Raw genomic sequence first — 13280 nt, 5'->3', positions numbered from 1 at the left:
ATGAGGATAGATTTTATTGGGGACGGCAGTCATGAAGAGTTTACACGGGCAATTATCACTTATCGGTACTAACACCTAATTGCACAGAAGGAGCTTAGTTGCCGTTTTAGGCGAAGCATATCATATAGCAACAACGCGATTTAATTCGCCCTTACCAATTTATATCTCACTTCTTTTCAATCACGAATAGCGTACCGAGCGGCCGCTAAATAAACTAAACCGGCGGGTATAGTATGCACGCTAACTCTAATATTAAATAATATTTGGCTTAAAACTTAGGTATCGGCTTATTTAAACCTTTTTAAAATGAATAAGCGGCTGTGCAACTAAGCATTAGGGGCGAGCACCGGACTCGCGTGAGCTAGGCGTTAGCCTCGTTGCCTACGTTACCGTAGGGCGCGAGCGGGGCGAGCGGGGCGAGCGGGGCGAGCGGGGCGAGCGGGGCGAGCGGGGCGAGCGGGCGCGCCTGCACCGTGACCTTGGGCCGCTCCAACCTGGCCGCCGGCGCCAGCGCGCGCACCACCCCGTTCACGATGTTCACACTCGCCAGGCCGTGCTTGGGGACGGTGAAGGAGGGCAGATCCTTGGCCTTGAGCGCGTCGTAGATGCGGACCAGCTTGGTGGCGTCGAGGTCGGCGGCCAGGCGCGCGGGCGCGGCCGTCACCACGAGGCCGGGCGCGCGCGGCGAGGCCGCCGCCGCGTGCTGCGAGGCGGAGTGGCTCTTGAGCCCCTGGGCGGTTTTATAGCTTTTGCCGCATTGGCATTTGTATGCCTTTTTTACCCTGAAAAGTGAAATGTTGCTTTTGAAATCTGATTGCAATTTATTTTATATTAGGCATACTAGGTACTTATTATGATCTACTCGAGGCTACTCAAAAGTACCTACTCAAAACTAAATAAATAATATACGTCTACGGTATAATTTTAATGACCAAACTATCGTCAACGATCACACAAAATAATTCGTTTCACTAATATGCCTCTCGCGGCAGTATTTCATTCCCAACATTCACTCTGCATTCGTCATTTTTCTCATGCTTGCCATCAGTGACGCCAGATAGCATAACTATTTTTCACTCTTTCCATCCTCTTTTCTTTAAACTTAACTCCATTGCCAATTGTAAGTAATATCCGTCGCATACGTCCCGTCCGCACAGTTAGCGTTGCTCATACTATTTTTCGTTAACCCACTCAACCGCTCCGTGCAAGCGCACGTTACTGGACGCCCGCCCTAATTACTCTTTATTTCACTTTCATTTCTTTGGTTTCGAAAGATTCATACAGTCTAAGTTAAGCTAAGTTACCCTTATCGGTATAAAATGATATATTCTATTTGACAAGTACCTAACTAACTTCGCTATCCAACAACCAACTATTTAAAAAAGATTATATAAATGTTATCATCTACCTTACCTAACCTTACTAACAACTTTCAGAGCAAAACCACAAAACTTAATTGGATCATTATTGACTGACCTAACTAATGATCACAACTCAAGTCACATATGTTACCATCGCTTTGTTAATCATGGAACGCACTACAACAATGATACCTATTACATATACCGGGTGTGGCCTATAATATGTGCAAAAATTTTTACTGTAGGCTGTACTCCTCATACTGACCAACATTTGTTCAGCGACTTTTAAAAATAACTTGTGGTTTGATTTTTAATACACTTTAAAGTTTATTCTAAGACGCAATGTATTGCGAATTTTGTTATGTTTAAGGCGTGACAAGCAACGTCAATCACAATGATATGGCGTTGCGATGGCGTCCATTGAAGATAATATTTATTTTGTATGAAAAATAGGGAGTCTAAATACTTCATAATTTTTAAAACTTGTTGAACAAAAGTGTCACCGTTTGAGGAGTACAATCTATGTTTTAATTATTTGCTCGTGTTACAGGCCACACCCGGTATATATAGACGACTTAAACTTACTTAAAAATAATTCAACGTCCAACTGCTCGTCACTAATGTCCCAGTACCTAAATGTGATCTTTAGACAAGTTATAGAACTTATAGACAATGCAGATGACAGCAGGATGTAAAGGTAAGTTAGATCACACGAGGCATGTCGAGAACTACTAAATTTACCTTACGATCTCAAAATTCGGTACACTAATTGGTTTCCATTGTGTTAAGTATATTAAAAGTTGTCTGAGCGATTTTGAAATGCATCTCTCTACTGTCTGCTATCTACACACGTTACCCATTTCTTCCAGAAATACTCCTGCGCGGTCAGACGCTTCTTAGGTCTTGGCAAATACTTTTTGGTGGCGTGATTCGGCGCAGTTAGAAATGGGTATTTTCTATTGAATAAATTGAGATTGTTGAAATTAACTGTTAGGTACACGAAATTTATATACCCTGATTGAAGAAAATAAATAATTTAGAAACATCTAGTCTAGATTCTAGATGAGTTCGCGGTTCTCTTCCGCTGGCGGCTTGCGCGCCCGATTCGTGTAGGTACGGTATGGAACTATCAGAGTGAATCGCAAAAAAAATTCTAGATAAGCCACGTAGAAATGGCTTAATTTCTATTTAAGTTAATTAGATGCATGAAAGTGTGTTAGCGTATGCTATACGTGTACAGTACAATACAATTTAGGTACCTAAATGGTTAATAAATTTTGGTAACACGAATGAATCAATTAAGTTAAGACTAATCACAGCTTCTTAACTGCACTTAATTATGTAAGTAATTACGAAAATTTTTTTTTGCAATTCACTCATAAGTACTTATGAGTGAATACTGTAAAACTGCTTCAACGTTAAATATGCCGATTATGGCGAAGGAATCTGTCATGCCACAGATCTCAAATTTTCCATTCATAACCTAAGGCTGGAAACGAACCAGCGTCCTCTGCTATCGCGGCAGGGGCCTGAGCCATTTCCATTCGAATGCACATTTTAAGGAACAAAGATTACGTCGATGTCGCTGTTAGATTCAGTGCAACTAGTCCTTATGCAATTGCATTCTTCATTCAATTTAACCAAATAAAAAATGAAAGGTACTGACTTGCCGTCCTTCTTGTGGCCGTTCTTGGAGTGGTACTTGATGCCGTTGACGTTCTTGTAGCGCTTCTTGCAGCCGGGCACGGGGCACGCGAACGGCTTGTCCTGCACCGTCGGGCCCGCCGCGGACGCTGCGCCCAGGCGACTGCAAATAGTATAGTTCGTTTTTTTTAGCATTAGAAATAAGGTAAACAATCTTGATGTGTCTTTTAATTGAAAAACACATTTTAAAAATAAGTTACGGCAAATATGTAACATTTATGAATCTAATACGATCATTTATATTCTTCTGCTTTCATAAGTAACAGTTTTTGATTTTTAAAAAGCGTTTTTCAATTAAAAGACATGTCAAGATCGCTTACCTTCTTGCAAGTTCTTTCTAATGCTAAAAAAAACGAACTATAGGTACTTTACTTAGTGCTTACTCTTTAGCGATAAGGCCGCCTGTTGTCTACCATGGTTTAAGTATGTGCGTACGTCATGCTTATATTCATATTGGCCGGCAATAAATAATATTTGTATTGTATTATATAGTACTAATATGTAGCTATAGGTAGGTAGCTAATATCTGTAATAGTGTTAAGTACCTATAATCGGCGAGTGGAATAGTTACTCTCTGACAATCACAAGGTGTTTGTAGAACACGATTTGATCCCAGTATAGTTTTGAACAAGACTATCTCTGAGCTTGGGCCACCTTAGGGCCAATACAGACGGACTACAACCTGGCTGCAATCTGTATAGAAACTGCACGCCAACTACAACGTCGGCGTGCAGTTCCCATATCAAGTTGCAGTCGGGTTGCAGTCCCTCTGTACTGGTCCTTAGTTATTGTTTAAATATGATTAATATTTTAGGCGTCATTTAACTAAGCGTAAATTTAGATAAAGTGTGGACTTACTTGACGCCATAACGCAGTATGTATTCAGAGCTGTATTCCTCTACGGTAGTCCAAGAATCATTGCTATCCTCCGACGGGCTCAGCATTTCATCCTCGTCCATGTCGCTACCTGCAACAGCATCACATGACTCTAAATATGTACCTAGGTACTGTCACTAACTGGCAAGAGGTTGTCAATGTTGATATAGGAACCCGAAAACCCTGTATATACAAGTATACATCTTCTTCCTCGCGTTATCCCGGCATTTTGCCACGGCTCATGGGAGCTTGGGGTTCGCTTGACAACTACAATATATGCTTGTATATGTATACAAGTATACATATAAGTATGTATGTCATGTATGTGGAATTGTAGATAGCCCCATTCCTAGACCTCCTAATTTTCATCATTTTCTTGTTTATGTAGTTAGGAACTCGAAGATTATGACAATAATAAAAATCCAAAGATTAGCTTGTTTTATTTATCACTGTTGCAAAGTATGTAAGCACTTACTTTTACCCGTGCTACATGATAAGTACCTAATAAAATAGGTATCATGTTTTGAGAACTATTCGACCATGTACAAGAACGTTTAAATAATTTAAATATGTTAATTAATGGGGGCCCTGAGCTGAAGTACTTAAGTATTTGCTAAAGCATTTGAACGAACCCGAACCTTGCAGTCATGTTTCCTTGCATTGTTTAGAATTGCCCTTGCAGAAATAGTGGTACTTACCTATAAATAAATCATTATAACTTACCAGTAGGGGTGCTGCTTCGGACAGATGGTGTTTTGGGTGCAGAGAGCAAGCGCCGCCGAACTTCGGCCACCGGGGGCATGTTTTGGATCTCCCGCCTGGAAGCCTCGGTGAAAAACTTCAACACATAACTTAACGGAATACATGAAGGCTGGGAAGCCTCTTTTTGTTCAACGACGGCAGGATCATAATCTGAAAATGCAATTCGTGATTTTGATCGTGAACAATGAGGTGAACAACTGATCACTGATCAGCTGACTTTAGTAAACACACGCCTTAGCACAAAAACAATGTAGCAAATATTTCGATCGAACACACATATAAATAACTTAGTCACGGCGGTACAATCATTTATTTATATTAGCATCTTGTAAAATAGAAAATAATTAACTCAAATAAAAAATGAATATTGCCGCGGTGCCTTCGAAGCAGAAATGCTTTACAATACCGACAACATAAAGAAACTTCACAACTACGCAAAGATGGGAGGTATCATAAATATAAAACAATTATTCGTCGAGTATAGAAAGCAGATGGGATGAATATTTTATATTTACCGATATGGACGTCTTCGATGTGTTCAATTAAGTCCGCTAATCTTGGAAAAGTTATGCCACAGCCGTTGTATTTACATATGTTTATCATGAAGACGGCCATCTTCGTACAGATGTTGATGTACTGAGTCAAATTCAAGACTAGACTCAACGTTAGTTTTTCTTATCATTCGCCACATAGCTATTACAAAGTCATTTATCAAGACGTTCAAAACATTAAATTAATATGTCAATATTTTACCTGTATCTCATGTTAAGTATACTTTTAGTTAATAGTATTTTAAAATAATAAGTACTGTAATACTAACAAAATGATCAATAGTTGGCTATACGTCACGTACTGCGCTGACCTCAAACGTTTCATCCAATAGGAGTGCGAGATATATACTCTGTTTCACTTTACCACTCAGAAATTGAACATTCCAAAGGCCGGTCTCCTCCTTCGCGGTGTTCTTTGGTAAGTGCGGCGAAAAATTAGTGAATCTAATCGTGAAAAAGTGTTAAATTTATTAGCCATCCTCTACCAGCCAGTGACAAAAGCGATACATAAAGATTTACAGTGGGTGTCAGTGTCAATATTTTTGCGGTATTACGAAGGTTGACAGTATAATTTATATTCATAGTCGGCTCAGAAAAGTCGGCCATTTTCAACCGTAAATTGATTATTTATACTGAAATTTTCAAGAAGCGAATTAAAAATCAAGTCTCAGTGATACCAAATATGTAATAATGGTTTACTAGTGTTGATTGAACGGCCTGCAACTTCTCAGTTACGTAGTCTCCCGTATTACGTAACTCTGCGGTTCGTCGGTCAAACTGTCAAGTCTTGTCTTCAAGTATCCTTCAGATCTGTGCTAGTGCCCTTACCGGATACTCATCTCTTGCTTCGGTTTCTTTCAGTTGTTGCTCGCCGCACCTAAACCAATACAAAATGCTGTCTGCCGCTAGATTGATCGCCCCTGCTGCCAGGTCTGCTGTAAGTAACCCTACTTATCTTATAATTGTATTTTTATGTATATTAGACATTATACGGCCTTTTTTAAAGGAATTACTGTTGAATTACTTGAATATAACACATTATAATTGATATTGTATACAGTGTAATTGTAATTGCATTGACCTTGTATGTTTCTGATCGTCCACCGGTGTCTCCTGATAAGCAACAACTCTTTGAATGACATGAAATTTACTCCTGAAACTACAATTGCCTGAAAATCAATATTGGTTGAACTTCTACTAGGGTGTTATATAATTACATAATCTCATATCATGGTGATAATATGGTGATGATAAATTATCAACTAAAAGTTAATGAACTAAAGCAGTTCCTTCTAAGTGTTTAAAACAAATTCTCAGTTATTGATTTTATTAGATAACCTCTTGATATCTTACGACTGGGAATAATCCTACTGACATCTACATAACCTAACTTAGTTTTAATGATATTAAAGTCACCTGATTACACAACTACTATAGAAAGTAATTCATTCCTATAAAACACTAGAATTGTCAGCAATTGAAGTCCTATTCAATTACAGTTTTATGCACGAAAATCTTACAATGTCATAATTTTTAACTTATTTTTGTGCATTGTTGATCAGTTTGTACTCCCAGACAGTATCATGAAGGAAAAATCCCTGGCATTTAGAAATAGGCTCATTGATAATTGTGTATTAATTCCAGATCTTCAGCAACACAGCGCTGGTCCGACCACTGGCTGCTGTCCCATCCCAGACACAGATTGTGCCCGCTGCCCCCGCCCAGCTCTCAGCAGTCCGCTCCTTCCAGACCACAGCAGTCTCGAAAGACATTGACTCTGCTGCCAAATTCATTGGTGCTGGCGCCGCGACAGTCGGAGTAGCTGGCTCTGGTATGTACCTTAATGCCTCATTCATTCTGCTTCTGTGTCTGTGCCTTGATAATCATTAAAAAATTTAATTCCCTATGTATTTCCTTTTCTAATCACTGACAATGTTTGAGCCCTTTGCAGCCAGGAAACTGATTGCATAACACTGCAGTATAATGGTCACTTTTTCTTTTGATGGGTTTTTCAATGTTTTCATCCTTCCATCATGGCTTTAAAGCAGTGGTTCTTAACCTAGGGGTAATTACCCCCGTGGGGGTAAAACTGGTATTTTACGGGGGTAATAAGCTAACCTAATATAACAATACAACAAACGTACACGTTTTAATTTTTATTACCATTGGGAGGAGGGGTAAAATCAGGTTCCCTAGTTAGTCATAGGGGTGACCGGACTGAAAAGGTTAAGAACCACTGCTTTAAAGGGTTTTAATGATACTAATTTATATTATGTGTTTCCCTTATGTGCACTTCCTGGAATTCCTAAATGATACCCAAATCACTTCTATAATGTTTTACAAGACCAACAACTAGTTAACACATACCCAAAAACAGATTGCTTCTGATTTATTATGATAAAAACTTAAATCTACCAATTGATTGTGGCATTTTGTTGTATACAAGTATACATGGAATTAAACATTTTGATAATTTGGGTATCATTTGCTTGTTCATTTCCTAATCCTTACATGTTTCACTTAAAGGTATTGGTATTGGTGTGGTGTTTGGATGCCTAATCATGGGTTACGCACGAAACCCCTCCCTAAAGCAGCAGATATTCTCATATGCTATCCTGGGATTTGCACTGTCAGAAGCTATGGGATTGTTCTGCTTAATGATAGCATTCTTGATGTTATTCGCCTTTTAGATCTTATGTTTCAAGTGGGGCCTAACTATGCCATTTAATGTACATAATAATACAATCAATGCATTAGAAGATAGAATTCAGGTGAGACAGCTTAAATGTTTGTAGTTAGTTGTATAGTTAGTTTTAGAACCTAGGAACCTTTTAATAGAGAATAAACAAACTATTAACATAACTAAGAATAAATATGGAACACTTATACATACTATTTGATTTTTGAAATGAAACTGCTGTATGGTCATGTGTCAAAATTATAACCATTTGATTTGAATTTCATTATAAACCTGGACTCAGTTTAGCGAAAGGGATCCATCCTCTAAAATTTGTCATTTAAATGAATGACTTTTCTGTTTGACAGAGAGTTTAAATTTTACTAACGGATTTTTGTGGATTGGATCCTTTTCCCTAAACTATGTCCTATTGTAAATGTTATCTTAAAAGTACTTAATGAGATGATTCTACATTCCAGGTGCTGGTATTGGAACGGTGTTCGGCTCCCTGATCATCGGCTACGCCAGGAACCCATCCCTCAAGCAGCAGCTGTTCTCATACGCCATCCTGGGTTTCGCCCTGTCTGAGGCTATGGGTCTCTTCTGTCTTATGATGGCGTTCCTGCTGCTGTTCGCTTTCTAAGCCGTTTACTTTATAAGAACACTACAACTGCCACCAAACTGAAGAGGTTTCAAGTGTAATATCTTTTAGGGGTCGGCCATGGAATCGAATGTGTGGAAACCTCACCCTCATAGTGATGCAAGGACTGAAATAATGTGTTACACTTGTCAGTGCGCGTCATCAGGAATGCAATTATTTAATTATGTAGTATAAATGAAAATGTGCAAATAAAATGTTGTACGTAAACATTAACTTGTATGCTGCAATTATTTCTATTCCTGATTTTTGGTAGACTGTTTCTCTGAATCATGTTATTCATTTATCTCGAGTTTAATGTTGATAAGTCGATGCTAATTTACTAAGCCAGTGAATGCGTGTATGCGTGTACGAATTTTCATCGACTTTATAAATGCGTTATCTTGTTCGAGAATGTCAGCAATATGTATTGTACATTTTTAGGGCGATTAAATGATACTAAACACCCATTGGCCCTTTATTTTTTCTAAACGTTATTACTGCAATTTGTATCAACATACGCGCATATATAGGACTAAACGAAAATATCAGTGCTACTCTCCTAAGCTAAAAAGCGGTATTTGCATTAAATTTTCATTGAAAATACGTCCTTTTAGCTTAGGAGGGAAGGGCGTATTTTCAATGAAAATTTTATGCAAATACCGCTTTTTAGCTTAGGAGGGCAGTGTTTCCCAATGCAATATAATATATATAATTAATTCTTTATTCTATTAAATTAATATGGAACTAACAAATTGGTCTAGAAAGATTTAGGCTCCATTAAAACCTAGAGCTAGAGTAACTTGCATTTGATATTAAATGCGGAATTATTTTGATTTGTAAAGTTTTCATGAAGTACAATACTTTTTAGGGTTCCGTACCAAAAAGGTATGGTGCGACTCTGTCCATCTCAGGCGCGGATCCACCGTTGTGGGCACGGTGGGCATGCCCACAACCCTAATAGGGTGCCCGATTGTTTCCCCGAGTAGAATTACGCCGATTTTTGTTTCGCAGACGCTTTGGCAGAGGAACATTTGATAGAATTTCATTAGGTACATATAAATACACAGAGTAGGTAGTCAGTTGATCGATAGGTAAGCAGATTTACTTATCGTAGAATGATCGTTGAGTTTGGTAAAAGTTAAAATTGCCCGAGTAAATTAACCATTGGCTGAAACACGGTAGGTACCTATATACCTATGAAGGTACTTAGTTAAATAGAACTACCTGTCATAAGTATTTAGTATCAGCTGACAACTCAAATTATTAGTGATACAGAATATAAACAGCATTTTTTTTAAATTGTTAACTTATGAAGTCTTAAATTTAAATTTTAAACGTGCCATGCCAGCTTCTAATGGACTTTGACTGTCATAGGAGTTTTAGAGCGCAGTGGCCCATTTTATAAAGCTACAAGTTACAATTTACAAGCGGAAGTCTCTTTCTAACCCTATGTTTTAGAACGAGACTTCCGCTTGTAAATTGTAACTTGTAGCTTTATAAAATAGGCCACAGGTCTATATGGGCATGGAAAGGGCTCCATAGACCTTACAAAAATCGCATGCCATTTTTGGTAAAATTCCGACTACTTAAGTGTAGGGGCAAGTGCTCTACATGTAGACATTTTCCAGATTTTGGCCCTATTTTGTTCATAAATCATAAACTATTGACAATGTCATAAACTTATTTATTTCTTTTGAATAATTATTATATAGTCTATAATTGCAGACTAGTTTTCCCACGTTAGCTAAATAGGAACCATAGATATAAAATAAATGTTAAAATTGATATTTTTGTTCATAGGTACAACTACTGTTTGTATAGGCAGGGTTTGTACCTATGGACAATATTTTTGGTACAACTTTTCAGCAATTATTATGGACTTGATATTGTCTCCAGGGTCTACAAAGACCTCGAAATCATCGTTTAGTATGCAAAGCTTTAGACGAATAAAGCTTGATTTTTCGTTAGTCAGGGTGTCCTAACTTCGCTTCACTTCGGAGTCTTAGGCCCAGATGAAGATTGATACCCGGCCTTTTTGCGATATAGTTAACAGAAAATTTCGCGCTCGCTGTGCTCGCGTTTCTTTTTGTTCTTTAGATGACCCTGTATCTACATATTAGCTTGTGACTAGTAAATGAATAGAGTAAGACCAATGATTTTGCAGACTTTTCTTGCATACGCAGTGCAAGTGCTAATTATAAGTCATAATTTCATAGAAGTTTTGAAGATTAAAATAACACTTGCTCTGCGAGTGCTATCAAAATTGTTATTGTATATAAATTAAAAACTCAAACTTATTTCCCTGTACTGAATATTGTGTGTGCAGAATTGACTGTACCCGCCCCGTGCCTCGCACTGCCTAGGGCCACATGCTTAATCCGGCCCTGGCTGCGTCCCTTGTAGTGGCCGGCGTTGGCCCATCGTGTAGAGGAGCCATAAGAAAATGCATTTTTTTAAGTTCACGATTTATTTATTTATTTATTTTAACAATATATTTACACGGCATTACAGACAAGCCAATACACCGAGAAATTAAACATTGCAACACACACAGTATACAAATTACAAACACATGAAATATATAAGGTGACATTAAACATAAATGCTGGACAGCCTGTCATCCATCATCTCGCAGAACTTCAGACATTCACGGCACACAGTCGCCCATCTCCAAGCAAACAAGTCACATTCAGGTGCCGATGTCAGGAGCGCATTGAGCAGCGTCAACGCACGATAGAGCGGCGAATTCCTATGCGACACCGTGCGCGCCGCTGGCACTGCAAGCAGTGGACGCGCTCGCGGCCTCAAAGTGATTTTTGGCAAGTCAAGGACATACAGCCGTAAAACTCGAGCCACAAGCTCCGGGCAGTCGGACTCCCCACGCAGTATGCACGATGGTAGTCTATCTATCGTTAGTAGTTCTTTGAATACCGGCAGTGTCCACAGGCAAAACCGTCCACATGCAATACTTATATGTAGTGTGATCGAGTGCCACTTGACAAAAACTTTACAAAAAGTTATATAACGTTACTCGACTGAAGGTTGCTTGATGAAAAGATTACTCTACCAAATTGGTCTGCTAATTTATGTACACAGAAGCGATCTGAATGATATGTGAATCAAGAGTCTACCAAAAGTTAGTCGACCAAAAGTTACATCTACGAATAATTGACTCTGCGAAACCATTTTCGGCGAAACGTTGTAAGCGAATCGACAATTTGCTAAAAATTGGTCGGAGAATTATTAGGCTAGGTACCCCAGCTGAATACAGTGCCCTAATTATTTGCAAGAATTATATATTTACTAACAGGGGCAATTATTTCTAGCTTAGTTTTTAGTTTTTTAGCGTAGTAATCTATCTAAGTGTGTATAAGTAGACTGAAATAAATCGCTTGCGATCCCTCTGCGAATTTATTGGTCGGGGATCATCAGGTACCCTCCACTCGCACTTGGCTGTTTTTGGAGTGGCTGTGACCACAACCCTTTTTGAGGGCTGGATCCGCGCCTGGTCCATCTGTCACATTGCTAAATATCTCGAGAACTACTGGCAGTCGATTTGGAATAGTTATGAAGAATGCTAACCCAGACACATTAAAAGTGTTATGATTTTGTTTTTATTAACTATGGAATATGCCCAATATGAAGAGGGCACAAAATCAAGTCAAGTTATTAGGTCAAATCGGGTGACATTTGAAACGGCTCAAATTGAACATTCTAAAACAATTATGAAGAATAAAATACCATTTAACAAAAAACGACGACAGATTTGGTAGGTAGTTAGACCAAGCTAAATTGGTAACGATTTTGTATAGCCCAGACTGGCGTCATATAAATTTCATGCGAAAAACACTACGTTTAAAATAACACTCGCAGTCTGGGCTATCAAAATCGCTGCCAACTTAGCTTGCTGGTCTACATTTTGTATAGTGGATTTTTCTAAGATCACATATTTTACAGTTATGAATTTACATTATTATACCATATTTTAATGTATGTATATAGTTTGACAAAGGGCTGTCTCATTTCAAACAGAGAATCACACTATATTTGTCTTACACTAGTACTAGCACCCAAAAGAAAAGGATGAGAATAGTTTTTTGTTATTATTTACTGACAAATTTGGTTTGACCAATTATATTTTATCTAAATGAAAGCGACCTAGAATCGAACCGAAGTCTGCAGCGGATTTGATAGCCCACGCAGTGCAAGTGTCATTTATACGTTATAATTTCATAGAAGTTTGACGTTTAAAATAACACTTTCACTGCGTGGGCTATCAAATCCGCTGCAGACTATTAATGGTCTGACTCTACCATTTAACTGTCTTAAGGCACAGAATAAGTAATAGTACTAGGTACAGAAGCCTCACTCTCTAACAAAACGCGTCTGTCACGATCAGCACAGATATGGCCGCAAGGTGGCGACAGCGCCACGCGCGGCTTATGGCAAACCCCAAAATTGGGGTCGAACGGATGGACTTTTAGCTACCTGTAGCAAAGCGACGAAATCGCGGAGTGAGCCACGCCTGCTTAAGGCTCAATTCATAACTGTCAAATTATATGACCTTAGCTTGCGTCAACTATACTTTTCTAAACGCTTAATCGGCCTAGTTTCCATATTTTAGATGGCGCTGTTAATGAGCCAAGCGACAAGGTCCAAAATTGTAAACCTTTAAGTAAAGGATGTAATTGTAAATGAATACTACACAG

General features: G+C 38.6%; 2 protein-coding genes across 3 annotated transcripts; one reads left to right on the top strand and one right to left on the bottom strand.

Annotated features, from left to right (window-relative positions):
- Positions 1 to 346: 346 nt before the first annotated feature.
- Positions 347 to 5405, bottom strand: LOC134674552 (juxtaposed with another zinc finger protein 1). Its single transcript, XM_063532667.1, has 5 exons — positions 5219 to 5405; positions 4665 to 4853; positions 3924 to 4032; positions 3028 to 3168; positions 347 to 782 (listed from the first exon to the last, which is right to left on the bottom strand). The coding sequence occupies exons 1-5, from the start codon at positions 5316 to 5318 to the stop codon at positions 362 to 364; spliced, it is 960 nt and encodes a 319-aa protein (XP_063388737.1). The 5' UTR covers positions 5319 to 5405; the 3' UTR covers positions 347 to 361.
- A 129-nt stretch (positions 5406 to 5534) lies between these two features.
- On the top strand, positions 5535 to 9038 carry LOC134674562 (ATP synthase lipid-binding protein, mitochondrial). Of its 2 annotated transcripts, none has more exons than XM_063532679.1 (4): positions 5535 to 5672; positions 6116 to 6191; positions 6899 to 7085; positions 8411 to 9038. In XM_063532679.1, exons 2-4 carry the CDS (start codon positions 6147 to 6149, stop codon positions 8572 to 8574), a joined length of 396 nt encoding a protein of 131 aa, XP_063388749.1. In that variant the 5' UTR covers positions 5535 to 5672; positions 6116 to 6146; the 3' UTR covers positions 8575 to 9038. The 2 variants fall into 2 exon arrangements, with proteins under 2 accessions (XP_063388749.1, XP_063388757.1); XM_063532687.1 differs by lacking the exon at positions 5535 to 5672 and adding an exon at positions 5720 to 5774.
- Positions 9039 to 13280: the final 4242 nt, after the last annotated feature.

Source organism: Cydia fagiglandana, chromosome 2 (assembly GCF_963556715.1).
Source record: "Cydia fagiglandana chromosome 2, ilCydFagi1.1, whole genome shotgun sequence".
NCBI classification, from domain to species: domain Eukaryota; kingdom Metazoa; phylum Arthropoda; class Insecta; order Lepidoptera; family Tortricidae; genus Cydia; species Cydia fagiglandana.
Note: the sequence above shows the minus strand (reverse complement) of the source record. Positions and strands in the feature narration are given on the sequence as shown.